Source organism: Odocoileus virginianus, chromosome 10 (genome assembly GCF_023699985.2).
Source record: "Odocoileus virginianus isolate 20LAN1187 ecotype Illinois chromosome 10, Ovbor_1.2, whole genome shotgun sequence".
Taxonomy (NCBI): domain Eukaryota; kingdom Metazoa; phylum Chordata; class Mammalia; order Artiodactyla; family Cervidae; genus Odocoileus; species Odocoileus virginianus.
The window spans coordinates 60,888,303-60,907,793 of NC_069683.1; the positions used below are offsets into that span (position 1 = coordinate 60,888,303).

The 19,491-nt window shown below is 38.4% G+C and overlaps 1 protein-coding gene across 7 annotated transcripts in view; it reads right to left on the reverse strand.

Annotated features, from left to right (window-relative positions):
* The window catches only part of MTMR2 (myotubularin related protein 2), a 111,690-nt gene that overhangs the window by 15,096 nt on the left and 77,103 nt on the right, over window positions 1-19,491 (reverse strand). For all 7 annotated transcript variants that reach the window (XM_020885509.2, XM_020885508.2, XM_070473657.1 and 4 more), the window contains 4 exons: window positions 11,586-11,735; window positions 10,653-10,841; window positions 3,111-3,296; window positions 81-287 (listed from right to left, as the gene is read on the reverse strand). In XM_020885509.2, coding sequence (XP_020741168.1) covers window positions 81-287; window positions 3,111-3,296; window positions 10,653-10,841; window positions 11,586-11,735 — 732 coding nt within the window. The remainder of the gene's footprint in view (window positions 1-80; window positions 288-3,110; window positions 3,297-10,652; window positions 10,842-11,585; window positions 11,736-19,491) is intronic.

Below are 19,491 nucleotides of genomic sequence, written 5' to 3' on the forward strand. Positions count from 1 at the left end.
CAAATGAATAAAAGACATGATCTTCACACGCCTTGTGTGAGATGCACATGTGATACCCTGAGTCAAGGCTCTTCACTCACAAGCTGAAATCGATGTCCGAAGCTCAGCCACTCTTTCTCCACGAGGACCTCAAAGCCTCGGATGGTGCGGTAGTATCCGTCCAGCATAAGCATGGCCAGGGAGGTCAGCTGGGCCGTGCGGTCCCAGCCGTCGCTGCAGTGCACCACCACAGACGTCTTTCCTGACTCCACCCTGTCAGCAATCCTGAGGGCCCCTGCAAGAATAAGCTGAGAAAAGGAGTTTTTCAATGAATTTTTTTAAAAAAATAAATGCTTTCTTCCTCAAAATTTTTAATAGTTTTTTTCAGAGATGACTATCTCAAAAAACAGGTGGAGAAAAGAATATCAGTCCTTTCCTAAAAGGAATTTTTGTGAATGGTGGAAAATACTGACACTGCTTTTAAAACTGAAAAATCTAAAAAATACAGACTCCTATTAATCTACACAATGAACTATCCAAACAAAAGGTAACTTTGGGTTCTGAACAAATCAAGAGTATGACTAATAACAAAGAAGGATTAAGTTCCGAAGAGATCTACTTCTGAGAATCTTCAAATATTCCAACATCATCCATTTAAGTAAAAATAATACACCAGTTGAATTCTTATCTGTTACTTAAAACAGTGATACTTAACCAAAGCAGAATAAATATGAAGGCAGTAAAGTTGGATATTATAAAATAGTCTACAGTTTCTATAGCATTTACTCTACTGTTTTTATACCACACAGCAAGCAAAGCATGAAATTTTAGAGAAAGCCGACTTTTACATATTGGTATGAATGAAAAATTCTCATCAGACCAATATATTATCACGTTAAACTGGTATCTAAAATAACTTCAGGTATTTTTTTTAAATATGCAGGCTCTCTCTGGAAAATAATTTACCTTCTCTGAAGTTGATCTTGAGTTAGAACTAGACAGAATTAGATGTAACCTAAAGAGAAACACACAGTGTAACAGCCTTTAAACTGAACAGTAGAGCCCCCTCTTCTCTGCAATGGCCCAATCATACTTTAAGAACAGCATGATCACACAAACATAGATAAGAGGAAAGAAAAGAAATGCTATACGAAGGCTTGGAGAACCTCATGATGACCTCCTTTTAATCATAATCGTAGGCATATTTTGGAAGTGGGGTACTCGGAAGCAATCTCAATCTTGTCTATGCATCAGAGTTATCTGTGAGCATTAAAAAAAGGAAAAAAAAAAAAGCCTGGTCTCCATTAATCCTAACTCACTCTTTTAAATAACTTCCACCTAAAATTCAAATATGAGGCTTCCCAAGTGGCGCAGTGGTAAAGAATCCACCTGCCAATGCAGGAGATACCAGAGACGCGGGTCTGATCTCTGGGTCGGGAAGATCCCCTGGAGAAGGAAATGGTAACCCACTCCAGTATCCTTGTCTGGGAAATCCCGTGGACAGAGGAGCCTGGTCGGCTGCAGTCCATGGGATGAGAGTCAGACATGATTGAGTGAATGAGGACACACAGAGCATGTAAGTCAAATATATACGCAAAATTACACACCATTGACCTAAAGGGTTAGAACAGGTGAAAAGCTAAGGCAATGAGGAAGAGTTCTCCGTTCGGTCATCTTCATCCATTCATTCACTTAAAAGAAACATTTATGGAGTCCCCCACCACATGGTAGGCACTGCTCACGGTGCTGGAACTACAGAGCAGCAAACGGAATAAGTGCTGGCGTGATGAAGTTTATACTGTACTGAGGCGAGGCTGGCCAGATGCAAAGAAAGAAAGAAACAGTGTGTCAGAGGGCAACAGTGAAAAAGTGCCATCAGACCAGCGAGTGCAGGCAGAACTGTCACTGCGTATGGAGTGGTCAGGAAACGCAGCTTTGAGAAGCTGAAGTTTGAGCAGAGATCTAAAGAAAGTGAGTGGGTAAGCCTTGCAGGTGTGAAGACTGAAGGAGAAGGTGGTCCAGGCACAACTGTACCTCTTTGAAGGAAATGTGTTTCTGTTAATAGCCAGTTTTTTGGAAAGAATATTGTACCTGCTAAACAATGAGCGTAATTTACAAAATGCTTCAGTGAATGTCAGTTCCTAATCAAGTATTATGGTTTTCTATTTACACATCATACAATGTAATAGATGGTCCCCATGACCATGCTCTCTAACAGAAGAACGTTCATGTACTTTGCTACATTCAAGCTTCTGTTTCTAGAGGAGAAACAGTAATCAAAATAGTTTATAATTCTCAAGAGGTCAATTTAGCCTTCAATTTTTCTTAATTTTAGAGCTTTTAATGTAAGTATAAGCTACTCTTTCTTAACATGAAAAATCCTATTTCCATTTATTTCCTAGTATTAATATATGTGCTCATATATTATAGAGAGATCTATATATAATATAGAGAGATCTATATTTTGGTAAGCTATGTTATTGAAATTCAGACCTATCTGAAAATATTTATAACTATATTAACTGAAATAATGTTTGGTGCTTCCAACATTATGCTTAGGCAAGCTGAGGTTCATACAGTCTCCTTCATTTAACTACTTCACCTCATGTGCCTGACCAGAATGGTTTTCAAAAGCTATGTAACAATTATTTATTGGGTGATTTATTTACATCATATAGTGCTACCCTGGCTCCTACGGGGACAAAGAAGAAATATGATTTATCCTGTCCTACTCTCCATGAATTAGCAATCTATGTTAATTGACACATAAAAGTAATTAAATCAAGTACTTGGGAGCATCTGATTAGCCAGAAAGAAAAGTAAAATGAAAAGCTCAGAGAAAATGGAAATGAATTCCATCTGGGAAGACTTTATCAAAGAAGTAAACCGGGAACTGAGGATGGGCAGATTCAGACAGGATGGGAAAGAGAGGGGAAAAAAAGTACACCAGAACCAAATGTATGATACAGAAACCTAATTCATTCAAGGACCAAAACTTAAAAGTAGTTCTAATTATCAGAGTAGTCATCAATTTTTCACTGTTTAAAAAGATACTTCTATCTTGATTTCAATTGTAAGAGGCAAAGTTTGATAGTCTCTAACAGTTTAAAGAAATAGTAACATATCCCTACCTTAATATGCTCCAGCCAGTGAGTAGATTCCAAGTTAGACAACCAGTGGGTCTCCTCAATGTTAGGGTACACAATTTCCTTAAGTTTTCGTAAAGATTCTCTCATAACATGGATATTGTGGATATCTAGGAAAACTAGTTCTGCATTTTGATAGGCATCTTCACTTTCATAACCTCCACCTTTTGCCTAGAAAAATAACATCACAGGAAATAAAAAATGAAAGCATATCCATTGTATGATGACATCCTTGAAAGAGTGCCATAAAATACCCAAAAACATCAAAGCTGATACATGTCGCTGATGGACAGGAAAACTCCATGGGAAAATGTGGCTGGCTCAGGGCAACCTAACACAACCACACTGTCCCACAAGTTCTTCATAAAACAAGAATATACACGCTCACCCTGACTTCCTCTTGTTGCTGTTATTAAAATTATATATGATAACATATAGGAAGGTACTTAGAGCACTATAATTTCACTATCCATATCTCAAGTCCTACCCAAACATAATTTCATACAGAAGACTGAAGCTCCATGTACAGGGACATCTGTCTAATTTACACCTGACCCACACTTTTCTTCACTTCACCTTAATATTTGCAAAGTGCTTTGCAATCGTGGTGACTGACTTCTAGGGTAACTGCACAATTATTATTAAATAAAAAGACAGAACAAATATAAAATCACAGAGTACTATAGTATAATACTATCACTATTTTCAAAGAGGTAAATCTATATCTACAGAATCGAATGAAAAATATTTGGTTTCACAGGAAGCTACAGCTGGAAAGAAGAAACAAATTTTTCTGGGTTGAATCTTTCCCTGTTTTTTGAATAAAATATTCTTTTGCCTTTTCCATAAAATATGCCTCTTAGGTATAAAATCACACCTCTTTGAGTACTAATGGAAAAATATTAGGATGATACTGGAACAGTCACTGTAGTTATATAAAATTAAGAGATCACATTTTTGAAAACAATAAAGCTTACCTCTTAACCAACAACAAATTAGTGAAGAACAGACGTTCAAGTTTCCTTTCTGACACTGACAGTGTGGAAAATGGTTTAGAGTCAAGACGGGCACAAGTACAAAATTAACAGCGTTTTATTAGGTCCCTGTTAACAAGGATTATTCTAGAGAGTGGGGACAGCTCACATTAGGGACAGAGGGACATGCAAATGTGTTGCAATAAATCCCCAAAACACGGCGGTTCTGCAGCTGCAGGGAGCCTGTCACAAACACACAGGGTCAAACACTCTGGGACCAAGACTCGCACAAGTTCATGAGTACATTCAATGCTGTCAGATAACTGAAAATATACTAAAAACAAGGAAATACATACTGTAAGAATGCATTTCATGTGAATTATATTTCAATACAACTGGTATTATTTAAAAACAGAGCAACTAGATAGTAAAACCGAAGACACACACAAAAAAATCACTGAAGACAGAACTAGAGGACAGAGCACTCCATCAAACCCCAGAACCACCCACAGTCACAAGATAGAGGTGCCATCAGTGAACATGTGAGGAAGTGCAGAAGGGAGCAATGCATATAAGATGGACTAGAAAACAAGGGACTCACAAGAGAGTCTTACAAGTGTTTATTATTCTGCTTCCTGGTTTTAGCTCTCTTCTTCCAGAACTACAGGAAAGAACAACAGGTCAATTTAAGAAGCGCAGCTGAACCCGAGAAGGGTTCTGTCCATTCTAACAGATGAGTTATTGGAGAAACTCATAGATTAAGTAAAAGAACTTGGAAACAAATAGAAATAAAAGGGAAAAAATTAGAAATAAAGACCAAATTAGAAGAAACTCAAGAGCAAATGAATACAGTGGATATTAAATTAAAAGAAACAGTGAAAAGTAAAATATAAAACCAAAATGGAATTAGAAAGACATAAAAAAGAGTCAAGAGAAAGCGACAAATGATGAAGAGAGGAAAAGAAGAGACAACCCAGGAGTAATAGCAGTCCTGAAGAAGAAAACCAAAACAAAGAAATGAAATAAATACTAAGAACTATGATTAAAGAAAACAGTCATGATGCTTTTAAATTGAAATTCCCAATGAAAACAGCACACATGCATACCTGATAATATAAACCCAAAATACACAGCATGAAGACATATTCTGGCAAAATAACTGGACTTAAAAGAAAAACAAAAGACAAAATTCTTTGCACATTGAAATAAAAAGAGTGACTCAGAAAGAAAAGAAATTTATCATCAGACTTTGAAACTTTATGACAAAAAAAAAAAAGGCAATATATTTAAGACATTCAAGAAAATTAAATGCAAACCAAGAATTTTATGCCCAGGAAAATCAATATAAATATAAGGAACATAAGCTGCTCCCCTCAACCCATGTCCATGCTCAGTCATATCCAGCTCTTTGGGACCCCATGGGCTGTAGCCCACCAGACTTCCCTGTCCACGGAATCTCCAGGCAAGAACACTGGGGTGGGTTGCCATTTCCTACTCCAGGGGATCTTCCTGATCCAGGCATCAAACCCACATCTCTTGTGCCTCCTGTACTGACAGGCAGATTTTTTACTTCTGTACCACTTGGGAAGTCCCTCATAAGCTGCTATCAGCAGGTGAATACTCAGAATATTGTTTCTATCAGCTCTGATGAAATATTTACAAGAGAAGAACTTCAGACAAAAGAAAAAGACAAGAAAGATTTCCACATAAGAACTGGTTGTGTGCACAAAATACAGTTACTTGTAGAAGTCAGAGGTAAAAGGGAGAATAAGTGTACAGAAGGGAGTGTACAGACTACCTACTCTGACAATGTAAATACAACACATGTATTTTACAATGGGAGCAAGTTCAAAAAATTTTTTCCATAAGTGTACTGGGGATACTAGTAACACTGTTATTCTAGCACCATGGTAGGATAAAGCAAGTGAGTAATTATGTAACATATAAATCTTATCATTCCCTCTGACTTTGAGAATCAGCATTCCTGGTGGGGAAGGAAGGAGTTACACATGTAATTTTGAAGAAGTTATGTAAGAACCTACCTGCCAATATAGGTGACACAAAGAGATGGGGTGTAGGGAAGATCCCCTGGAGGAGGGCATGGCAATCCACTCCAGAATTCTTACCTAGAGACTTCCAAGGACAGAGCCACCCAGCAGACCACAGTCCATAGGGTCATAAAGAGCCAGACATACTTAGCACCCATGCATGCACACATGTAAAAACTCTAACACTGAGTTTAAACTGAAAGCACCAGTATAAACTCATGAAGTACTGTATCTTTAAAAATATATTAATACTTCCTGGCTCTATCCATTTCCTAGTCTATTCAGAAAAGACTCGGAAATTGGACCAGTCCAGTAGCAAGTAAGTATCCTTAGCACCAAATTATGGTTTCAAATACCATCTCCAACAAACAGAAACCAGAACTTCTTAAGGAAATGGCTATTCCAAGTCTAGGGCAGGAAATGTACAAGATTTCCTGATGACTCTGGTGTATCTTATCATACCAGATAGCAAAGATTACTATGTGTGTGGGCTCAGTCACTTGAGTATTGTCCAACTCTTTGTGAACCCATGCACTGCAGTCCATTAGGCTCCTCTGTCCACAGGATTCTCCAGGCAAGAATACCGGAGTGGGTTGCCATGCCCTCCTCCAGGGCATCTTCCAGACCTGGGGATCAAATCGACATCTCCTGCATTGCAGGCGGATTCTTTATCGATGACCCACCAAGGAAGCCTAAAGATTACCGTCCTGCCAAACACACTCGGGAGGTAACTTGCAAAGTCTCCTTTTGATCAAAGGTGGAAAAAAAAACTTTAATACTATTTGCAATGAATTAGAAATTGCCGACTACATACAAATACAATACGTGCTTAGTTGTGTCCAATTCTTTGCAACCCCATGGACTATAGCCCACCAGACTACTCTGTCCATGGAATTTTCCAGGCAAGAATACTGGGATGGGTTGCCATTTCTGACTCTAGGAGATCTTCCTGACCCAGAGATTGAACCTGTGTCTCTTGTGTCTACTGCACTAGCAGGCAAATTCTTTACCACTGTACCACCTGGGAAGCCCCAGTGCATTCATAATAACACTTAAAAAAATTAGTCATTCTCATGGGATGGCAGGGAGCAAATTTATTATTGGGAAAACTGATAAATAAGGAAAAAGAATCAAGTATTTACCCTGGCTTTCTTATATGAACTGCACTGCTGATTAACCATAATTTAGATAAGAGAACGTACTTTTTTTAAGAAAGAGTTCAACTAATAGTTGAAAAGAAAATTATGAACTTAAGCGTATCACCATTTTGCAACCCCACTGAAGGAACAGATCTTGGCACTGAGCTTGATCAGTTACTAATATCCAAAAAGAAGAATCAGCCTCAAATTATGTGCCTCCTGATGTATCCCCTACAGCTGTGCCAAAGAAACTGAACCTAAATCTGAATAAACCTCTGAACTCATATGAAGGAAATTCAGAGGACAAAAGAACTATACCATAACACAATCGGCGAAGTCTGGACTGTGGGAAACTCCACAGTAAAATATACGGGAGAGAAGGAGGGGGGTCAGGGAGGGAAGCGCAAGGGGCAGACCGTAGACAAAGAGAGACTTAAAAGGCATACAAACACAATCTTAACAAGGCGAGGCTAAACTGCAGAGACTAGTGATGTGTATACTTCAGTAACAACAGATTAAGTAATGTAAGAAGACGACTACTATAAAAGTTAGGACAGTGGTTACCTTTAGCAGGGGTAGAAGGCAAATCTGATTGGGGTAGGGTGCACATGGAAGGCTTAGTGGCTAGTAAAGCTTTGATTCTTGATATGGCTCATGACTGCAAAAGAAGTCACAGTCACACTGCTTCACACATGTTCACTGCTGTTTCACACATATTCACACTGCTTCACACACTGCTATATCACACACAGTCACACTGCTCACACATATTCACACTGCTATAAAAAATATTCTTACCATGAGGATAAAAAATATTTGTTGCAACAAATATGTATGCTTTTGCAAATTTTAAAAGGGAGATGGGGCAGGTGGGTATTGGGTGAAGGTGGTCAAACGTACAAACTTCCAGTTAAAAGATAAATAAGTCATGGGGATATAATGTACAACGTGATGACTATGGTCAACAACACTATACCATATATACTTATACACTTTACTATGTCAATTATATCTCAATAAAACAGCAGGAAAAAAGATATCTATCTAGATGGTAAATTAACTTTCCTGAAGAATAATGGCAATATGTGCAAAACTTTTAAAAATATGAATATTTTAAATCAGGATATAGTAATGGTATAGCTAGGTAACAAAAATGTCAACAAAAAGTACTTATTTTAGCTATATTTAAAATACTAAATATCTAGTATTAGAAGAATGATTAAGTAAACAATGACATAGCTGTATGATGAGTACTTATTAAAGTATTTCTCAAGAACAATTATTGGAAAGAAATATTTTTTATAAAAAGGCAAAACAATTGAAACAATCAATATATAAATGCATAGAAAAAACAGTGGGAGAAAATATATCAAAGATCAGTAATTACAGGTGCTTTTTATTCCTTTACTTTGCCCATCCCTTCCTAGATTTATGTTGTCTATTACATATTTTATGATCAGAAAAATGCCCCAATACATAAAATATACTAGTCTTTATTAAGAAAAGAGATTTCCATAGTGAAATACATGTGGGAATCATTTTACAAGGAATATAACATTTTGCCTACCCCCTTTTCTGCCTTATATGCCTCTCATCCTAGACAACATCTTTTTTTTAATCTATTTATGTATTTGGCCGTACCAGGTCTTAGTGGCAGCATGCGGGATCTTGTTCCCCGACTGCGAAGAGGATAGTATTCCCTGCATTAAAAGCATGGAAGCTTACCCACTGGGCCACCAGGGAAGTCTCTCATCCTAGATAGTACGCTCATTCCTGCTAACTCATGGTATAAAGTAATTACTGGAAAAATATGCACCAGTCCCTGGGGAACCAGTTTCATATGTACACTGTCCTGTTTTGCCTTTAAGGGGAAATATTTACAGCTTAACAGAGAATGCCTGAATTTCAAACTGTCCTCAAAACACTAAACAGGATAGAAATAATTAAGTACATGCTCCATAATTTAATTAAAGGATGATCACCCCAGCATTGTTTATAATAGCAAAAAAGAATCAAAAAAAGAAAAAGAAATAACCTAAATATCCAAAAACAATTGGTGTTACTAGTTATCATACAATTAAAATAATGTTACAGATGTATATTTATTGGTATAGAAAGAAACAGCATCAATTAAAAAAGGAAGTTGCAATTATCTCATTTTGTCTTAAAAATATGAGTACACACATAGGTACATAGGTCTGGAAGTATAGTCAAGGTTTAATGGTGTGTGTCTCTTATTTAGTTATAGAATTTGGGGTGTTTTAGTTTTGGAGGGAGACCGTGTGGGTTTTTTTCTTTGTCTTACCTGTGAGGCAATTTTTTAAAGCTAAACTGTCTTCGCTTTTCTTCTCCAGTAGTAGACTTTGCCAAGTGGACCAGAATTTCTATTTCCACAATGCTAATATTTATTCTATAGCAGAAATCAGGACCACTGCTTCAACTAACTGCCCGTCTTCAGTGTGACTAGCTTGTACAGGCAGAGACCTGCCAGAGGAGGGCAGCACTGGTCACTGAGAACTCTGCATGCTTCCTACAAGGGCGCTGTGCAGACCAGTGCCACAAACTCAGTATGTGGTGCCCAGTTTGGAGAAGGGAGCGTTTTGCTCCTAAAACAACAGTTTATCAGGTGAGTTTTGCCCCTAAAACGACTCTGTTAGTTTTTATGATTCTCATTTTACAAATAAGCCAATTAAAGTTACTAAAGAGATTAAAATTAAATGGGATTGACATGTACACACTGCTATTTTGAAAACAGAAAACCAATAAGGACTAATAAGCACAGGGAATTCTGATCAATATTCTGTAATAACCTACAAAGGAATAAGAACTTGAAGAAGAAAAGATACGTGTATGACTGAGTCACTCTGCGGTAGACCTGAAACACAACACTGTTAGTCAACCATACTCCAATATAGAATTAAAAATAAAATTCTTTAAGTTACACTATCAATGAGAAGAGCCAGGATTAGAATCTATATCTTTAGCAGATGAAAAGCCTAAACTCATCCTACTGCACTGTGTACGCGTGCGCGTGCTGTCACGTCCAACTCCTTGTGACTCCATGGACTGTAACCCTCCAGGCTCCTTTGTCCACAGAATTTTCCCGGCAAGAATACTGGAGCAGGTTGCCACTTCCTACTCCAGGGGATATTCCCGACCCAGGGGTCAAACCAGGGTCTTTGTCCACAGAATTTTCCAGGCAAGAATACTGGAGCAGGTTGCCACTTCCTACTCCAGGGGATATTCCCGACCCAGGGATCAAACCAGGGTCTCTTGCATTGCAGGTGGATTCTTTACCACTGAACTACCTCCTGACAAACTCATGAAACTGTAACTATAATCTTAATTACTGAAAGAGGATCTCACCTTATTGGCAACTGCATTAACACTTGGCCGGGCGTCGAATATAAAGATTTTATGAGATTGGGCATTGGAGTCCATAATGGCTTGAAGGTATTTTTCATCTTCTTTGCTTCGCTTCCCACTCACCCCTACCATGGGCTGGCTACATCGAGTGATTGTGGCTTGACTTTCAGGATGAATCCATGACAAAACCTTAATGGAGGAAAAATGGCAACACACCCTTTGACATGCTTCTCTATTTATAGTTCTTCCCCAAAACTTACTCAATAAGACTCTACTTTCTAACTGGATTCAAAGCCTAGCCATGAAAGGAAATATGAGGCTGCTATAAAAAATCATCATTTTTCTTTCAAGTCAACTCTGGCATGTGGAAAACTTGGTCTTATTAGTTAATCAGATATTGATTTAGAGGAGTCACTAATTAAAACTATTGTCTCTAGGAAAATATACATTAAAAGGGGGCTAAGTAAACTCCACTTTTAAAGTTCAGCATAAATGCCCAACTATAGTGTTCAGAGTCTACACATTTTTTACCTAAAATTATTAGAGCTTATCTTTCCAGAATACAGAAATTCATCACAAATTTGTATGGTTTTCTTCATTCCAGGATTTAACAGAAGACAGCACTTATCACTATGACCAACTGTATAAGATAAAGAAATAGTGAATAATATCAGAGCCAACTTTGATTTCAAGTTAAGAGCCATGCAATTCTGAGGCGCTCTTCTTATACCCATTTCAAACTCTCCAGAAAACTCTTTAGTCTAAGTCTTTCCTCTGGTTTTAGTTTTACTCAATAACTCATTCCCTAATAGCCCCACAGAGGACCCACTGCTGTAGCTATGTTTATCCTGCATCTACTCCCCCATTCATTCTCCTCTGCATTATGTGGGGCACAAAAGCAATGGGGAAGCTTCAGCACAGCTTCACACTTACTGGGATACGGCCCCGCGATCTGAAGGAAGCCACTCTCTTCAATTCTTCATCAGGGATATTTGCCGGAACAACCAAGAGGGCAGGGTAGGTATCACAGAGCTCATAGCGTTCATTTATCTTTGTTATTCTCCAGCTTTCATTCGGAATTCCCTACAGGTGAAATAAACATAAGACAAATTACTGCCTAAGAGAAATATCTGAAAACATTAGATCTGAAAACATTAGAACAGAAGGCTCCTACTCAACTTCTCTTACACTCCACTATCCATCTCTTAAGTTGTCGGAATAGTTATTGTCTGCCTATGGTGATCAAGCTTTTAGGATGAGACCTTCTAACACAGAAAATCTGTATTCATTTTGGCACTCAGTTTTATGTTAACAGATTTATTATGTCATTAAATACTGACTGAGTGCTGGGTCTGTCCTAAACATATCAAACAAAAACAAAGGAAACAGTAAGACTAAAAATAAAAATGTTCTTGTCTTTAAAAAGAACAGTCTCACATAGTTTGAATGGACAACTGACTTTGCTGCCGTTCATCTATACAAAGAAATGTCTGAGGGCAGGCGCTAAGCATCCAATAAAAAGCTATGCACATATTTATCACTGAAATAGATAAAGTGAATTTCACAGTATTAATGTCACTAATGTAAAACATATGAGAAAAACAAGAAAGTAACAGAAGGCAAAGCCCCCTCCTCTGCCAGAAAAAGAAGCAAGAGAAACAAAACATGTTTTTTAATACACATCAACTATTAAACCTTTGGTCCTTAAAGGTTTCTTATATTTATAACTAGTATACCACTTCACATATACAATTACTTAATAAGACACTTTAAAATTTCCATCTTCCATTAGTATAGGAAATAAAGCCATTACAGTAAATGGTTAGAATTAAGAAAATATTTATTTTTCATTTTATTACCTATGACAACTTATAATGAACAGAAAAAAAATTGAAAGAAACCAAATTACAGTAAAAAATATATATATATACACATTTATTGAGCAGGCGCTATGCCTACACATGCACACATGTGCGTGCACACACACACAATTTACTGTATTCAGGTTTCATTAACATCACTGTAAAGATGAAGAATTTGTGGCACAGCTTATAACTTGACTAAAGGTAGTAAAAAAATTCCATGTAAATTCTAAACCTATCCTTTTTATAATAAAATACATTGTGCCTCAAGAAAACTTTCACTATCCTGATTCACAAAGCGGTTATAAAAACCTGAAATCAAAGTGCAGGAGGGACTTCTCCTCCGAAGGCGTATTTCTCAAGCTGTTGCCAAACACCCAAGATTAAAATTAAGGAAGAAGGGAGGACTTTCCTGATGGCACAGTGGATGGGAATACACCTGCCAATGCAGGAGACAGGGGTTCTATCCCAGGTCCAGGAAGATCACAGATGGCACAGGGCAACTAAGCCACCTGCCACAACCCGAGCCTGTGCTGGAGCCTGCGTGGTCCAGGGCCCGCGTGCCGCAGCCACGGGGCCCACACCTGAGGCCCTGCTCCGCAGGAAGAGAAGCCGCAGCAACGAGAAGCCTGTGCACTGCAAGCAGAAGTAGCCTGACCCAGTGACAAAGACCCAGCGCAGCCAACAGTAAATTAACCAAATTTCAATCAAAAAGGAGGCAAAATTCCTTCCCAGGAATCATGTGGTAAATATTTCAACAGAGCTTCCATTTACACTCCATTTTAACATCAGTGCCTTACATACTATTTACCCCATTTACTTTGGCCCCAACTTACTACCTGTGATCTACATCTCTCCTTCCCTCTTGCCTTCCTCAACTTTATGTTCAGGTAAAATCTGAACTTATTTTCAGAAATAAAAGGCAGGTTTAGTAGAGACGTTTAAAATGTATTTACATGCAATAATTTTAAAAAATGTACAATGAACTGGTGAGTTTATACATGAAGTTCTCAATCAACAAACTTCAGTTCAGTTCAGGAGCTCAGTCGTGTCCAACTCTTTGTGACCCCATGGACTGCAGCACGCCAAGCCTCCCTGTCCTTCGCCAACTCCTGGAGTTTACTCAAACTTGGTGATGCCATCCAACCATCTCATCCTCTGTCACCCCCTTCTCCTCCTGCCCTCAATCTTTCCCAGCATCAGGGTCTTTTCCAATGAGTCAGCTCTTCACATCAGGTGGCCAAAGTATTGCAGTTTCAGCTTCAGCATCAGTCCTTCCAATGAACACCCAGGACTGATCTCCTTTAGGACAGACTGGTTGGATCTCCTTGCAGTTCAAGGGATTCTCAAGAGTCTTCTCCAACACCACAGTTCAAAAGCAGCAATTCTTCGGTGCTCAGCTTTCTTTATAGTCCAACATCCATACCTGACCACTGGAAAAATTCACTACTAGATAGACCTTTGACTAGATGGACCTGTTAGCAAAGTAATGTCTCTGCTTTTTAATATGCTGTCTCGGTTGGTCATAGCTTTTCTTCCAAGGAGTAAGCGTCTTAATTTTATGGCTGCAGTCACCATCTTCAGTGGGTTTGGAGCCAAAAAAAATAAAGTCTGTCACTGTTTCCACTGTTTCCTCATCTATATGCCATGAAGTGACAGGACCGGATGCCATGATCTTCATTTTCTGAATGTTGAGTTTTAAGCCAGCTTTTTCACTCTCCTCTTTCACTTTCATCAAGAGGCTCTTTAATTCTTCATTTTCTGCCGTGAGGGTGGGGTCATCTGAGTATCTGAGGTTATTGATATTTCTCCCTTCAATCCTGATTCCAGCTTGTGCTTCACACAGCCCAGCGTTTCTCATGATGTACTCTGCATATAAGTTAAATAAGCAGGGTGACAATATACAGCCTTGACGTACTCCTTTTCTTATTTGGAACCAGTCTGTTGTTCTATGTCCAATTCTAACTGTTGCTTCCTGACCTGTATACAGGTTTCTCAAGAGGCAGGCCAGGTGGTCTGGTATTCCCATCTCTCAGAATTTTCCACAGTTTCTGGTGATCCACACAGTCAGTCTTTGGCATAGTCAATAAAGCAAAAATAGACATTGTTCTGGAACTCTCTTGCTTTTTTGATGATCCAACGGATGTTGGCAATTTGATCTCTGGTTCCTCTGCCTTTTCTAAAACCAGCTTGAACATCTATAAGTTCACAGTTTGCGTATTGTTGAAGCCTGGTTTGGAGAATTTTGAGCATTACTTTACTAGCGTGTTGAGATGAGTGCAATTGTGTGGTAGTTTGAGCATTCTTAGGGACTGGAATGAAAACGGACCTTTTCCAGTCCTGTGGCCACTGCTGAGTTTTCCAAATTTGCTGCCATATTGAGTGCAGCACTTTCACAGCATCATCTTTCTGGATTTGAAATAGCTCAACTGGAATTCTATTATTTCCACTAGCTTTGTTCATAGTGACGCTTTCTAAGGCCCACTTGACTTCACATTCCAGGTTGTCTGGCTCTAGGTGAGTGACACACCATCGTGATTATCTGGGTCGTCAAGATCTTTTTTGTACAGTTCTTCTGTGTATTCTTGCCACCTCTTCTTAATCTCTTCTGGCTCTGTTAGGTCCATACCATTTCTGTCCTTTATTGAACCCATCTTGGCATGAAATGGTCCCTTGGTATCTCTAATTTTCTTGAAAAGATCTCTAGTCTTTCCCATTCTATTGCTTTCCTCTATTTCTTTGTACTGATCACTGAGGAAGGCTTTCTTATCTCTCCTTGCTATTTTTTGGAACTCTGCATTCAAATGGGAATATCTTTCCTTTTCTCCTTTGCTTCTCTTCTTTACTCAGTTATTTATAAGACCGGCTCAGACAACCATTTTGCTTTTCTGCATTTCTTTTTCTTGAGGATGGTCTTGATCCCTGCCTCTCCTGTACAATGTCACGAATCTCTGTCCATAGTTCATCAGGCACTCTGTCTATCAGATCTAGTCCCTTAAATCTATATATCACTTCCACCATATAATCGTAAGGGATTTGATTTAGGTCATACCTGTATGGTCTAGAACCAAGAAACTTGAGTGCTATTTTTAACTCATCCAATCAATGACCAATTTTTAGGATTTTTTTTCTTCCAAAAGAGCCAGAAAAGTTTGCTCACTTCTCTCAATCCTCACTTCTATCCTGTACCTCTGCGACCCATTCTCCACACTGCCTCAAAATTCTTTTAAGATGCAAAAGTTATCATGTCATTCTTCTGCCTAAAACTGTCAATGGCTACCTGTTTCTTTTCAGATAAAGTTTAGAACCTTACACAAGACTTGGCAAAGACCTTCACATTCCTACTTTTCCCTGCTGATCTCTGGCCTCTCTGCAGCATTCTCCAGTGCTTGCTGTAATCCAGCCTAAACCAAACACCTTCCGTTTTCAGATGGCATCATGTTCTCTCACCTGAGTACTTGCTCTATTAATCACAGGATTCATAACCGTATATTTTCATTATTAGTTTATTTCTTTGAATCTGCTGTTAAACATGTATCCTATGGGAGTCAGGATTGTGTCTTTCTGTTTTAACCGCTAATACACTCTAGGTGCTTCATGACTCTGATTAATGAAGGAAGAAATCAATGAAACATTAAGGAAACTTCTACAAGAAGAAAATTTGGTTTCTGAAGTTTTCTTTAAAAATATGGAGTCAAAGATGAAAGGGTCAGATCTCCTGAGAGATCTGTACCACTCTAAGCCCAGGTAGCTAACTCTCTCCCACCACCTTCCCATATCCTTGAAAAATCATTGCAGGGAGAAGAAGTGTTACCATGGAGATTGTGTCATATTCTTCAGAAAAAACAAAATGGGCTTCCCCAGTGGCTCAGCAATTCAGGAGACACAGGAGATAAGGGTTTGATTCCTGGGTCGGGAAGAGACCCTGGAGGAGGGCACGGCAACGCACTCCAGTATTCCTGCCTGGTGAATCCCATGGACAGAGGAGCCTGGTGGACTACCAGTCCATGGGGTCACAAAAGAATTGGACACAACTCAAGTGACTGAGCACACAGCACACTTCAGAAAATTGGCTAGGTGGGAGTAGAATCTTTCAGGTAAGCGATTACCTAATGGCTCCAGTTCCTCTCATTCTTAGAGAAATTGATATAACCACCCCCACTAAAGGAACTGCCTTCCAAGCAGCAAACTGGAGTTGGCTAGTCGGTGTATACTTTCTTTGTAGACAGTGTTAAAGACATACTGACAACTATTGATCTCTGATGTACATCTTTCCACTCTCCACAAAATCACCGCCCTTCAGTTAATGTATCCATTTGTCAGAGCCAATTTACAATCAAATTAACTGGATTACAGCTTTCCTTGTTAGTTACATCTCAGCTCTGAGAATAAACTTCTATTCTCCTTGGCTATACTTGAGTGCTCTACAAATTTCTTAACTAAGATATCTACCAATATGATTATTTGTGCATAAGACCATACTCATTTTTCATTTACTGATTTTTATCATTAATAATTTTAATTAATAATTTTAATTAATAATAATTAAAATAATTACATTAATAATTACCAACCAGATAATTTCTCTTTACCTTACCCACAAATTTCAGAGTCCTCTGTAAATCACTACATGTGTCAAGAGACAATTAAAGGAATATTCTCCCATACAGAAAACAAATGGTTATTCATAGTTTTGCCCATTTAAAAAATATATAATCTAATTTCTTTAGGCATGATAATGGATAAAGTCTATGCATTTAATGTGACTTTCCTCTTGTGTTTCAGCAAAAGCACACAAAAAGCCAACCAATATGACTTGTTTTTAGAGCTTTACAATGTAATAAATACAATAATAATCATTTAGATAGATTTCTATGGTTTACAATGCACCTTCCTGCATATCACACTAACTCCTCAAAATGCCATTAAGGTAGTTCTTCTCACTAAGTGAAAAATAAAGGCACTGCGGCACACATCTAAGTGTGAGAACTAAGCAAGAGCTAGAGCCTGCATTCAAACGTGGAGTCCCCTAAATGCTCCGGCAGCAGACCATGCTGACAGCTGCACAGCGTCGTATGTTAAACAGCAGGGGGTGTACACTTTAAGGCAGAAAAGCTTATGGCATGTGAGTGCTATCTCACTTCCAAAGAATAAAAGAATAAAGGCCCATGTATTCTGAGACGGTATAATCTCCAAAATGTATTAAACTAGAAAGAAACATACAGCGTGCAGAGAATGCTATTATCTGCTTTAAAAAAAAAATAATGTACACACATATACAGGCTTTGTCACATAGAATCTCTGAAAGGATATACAAGTGGTGAGTAACATTATTTCCTAAAGGGAGACGAGCTGGGACAGCTGGGGAAAATGCTGGCCCAGAAGGGAAACCTTTCTTTAAGTATATCCTTTTATATCTTTTGAATTTTATCCAGTGAATTACTGAATTCAACTTTTAATTTACAAGAAGACAAAGGGATACTCTGATGCTTTATCTTTAGTCTCAACATTTATGTTAAAGTTCAAGTTCCTTATATATTTTGGATATTAACACCTTTTTCAGATACATGGTTTGCAAATATTTTCTCCAGTTCCATACAGCACCATGTACCTGATAAGGCTGTTAATATCCAAAATATATAAAGAACTTAAAAATGACAAAAAATCCAATTAAAAATGAGAAAAGGATCTGAATAAACATTTTTCCAAAGACATATAAATGGCCAGCAGACACATGAAACAATGTTCAACATCACTAATGTAAGGGAAATGCAAGTCAAAACTACAATGAGGTATCACCTCAAACCTATTAGAATCATAATCAAAAAAGAAAAAAGCCAAATCACAAGTGTTGGTGAGGATGGGCAGAAAAGGGAACCCTTGTGCACTGCTGCTGGGAATGCAAATTGGTACAGGCACTATGGGAAACAGCATGGCAGTTCCTCAAAAAATTGAAAACAGAACTACTGTATGATCCAGCAGTTCCACTTTGAAAACACTAACTCAAAAAGATATGTGCTTCCCCTGTCACTGCGGCATTATTTCCAACAGCCAAAATGTGGACACAATGTTAAGTGCCCAGTGATGAATGAATGAATGAAGAAAATGTAATATATATACATAATAATATACGGCGGCTTCCCAGGCAGCTCAATGGTAAAGAATCCACCTACCAATGAAGGAGACACAGGTTTGCCCCTGGGTCGGGAAGGTCCCCTGGAGGGGGAAATGGCAACCCACAACTGTACTCCTGTCTGAAAAATCCCACGGACAGAGAAGACTGGTAGGCTACAGTCCATGGGGTCACAAGGAGTAGGACACAACTGAGCAACTGAGCACACATAAACACACACTTATATATACATATACAAAAAATGGAATTATATTGCGTTGAGTCACTAAGTCACGTCCAGCTCTTTGAGACCCCATGGACTGCAGCACACCGGGCTCCTCTGTCCTCCACTGTCTCCTGGAGTCTGCTCAGATTCATGTCGTTGAGTCGGTGATGCTATCTAACCATCTCATCCTCTGCTACTCCTGCTCCTTTGCCTTCAGTCTTCTCAGCATCAGGGTCTTTTTCAATGAGTTGGCTCTTGAATGGAATTTTATTCAGCCATGAAAAAGAATGAAATCTTGTCACTCTGTGACAACATGGATGGAACTTGAGGACATAAGTGAAATAAAACAGAAAAGCAAATATTGTACAACGATCTCACTTACATGTCGAATTAAAAAACAATAACAACAACAAAAACCCAAACTCATAGATAAAGGGAACCAACTGATGGTTGTTTATTGGAAGTAGGGGGTCAGGAGTGGGCAGAAATGGTAAAGGAAGTCATAAGGGACAAGCTTCCAATTATAAAGTTAATGTAGTTACAGGGATAATATACAGCATGGTAACCATAATTAATACTGTAGGGGATGTCTGAAAGTTGCAAAGAGAATAATTTTGAAAGATCTCACCACAAGAAAAA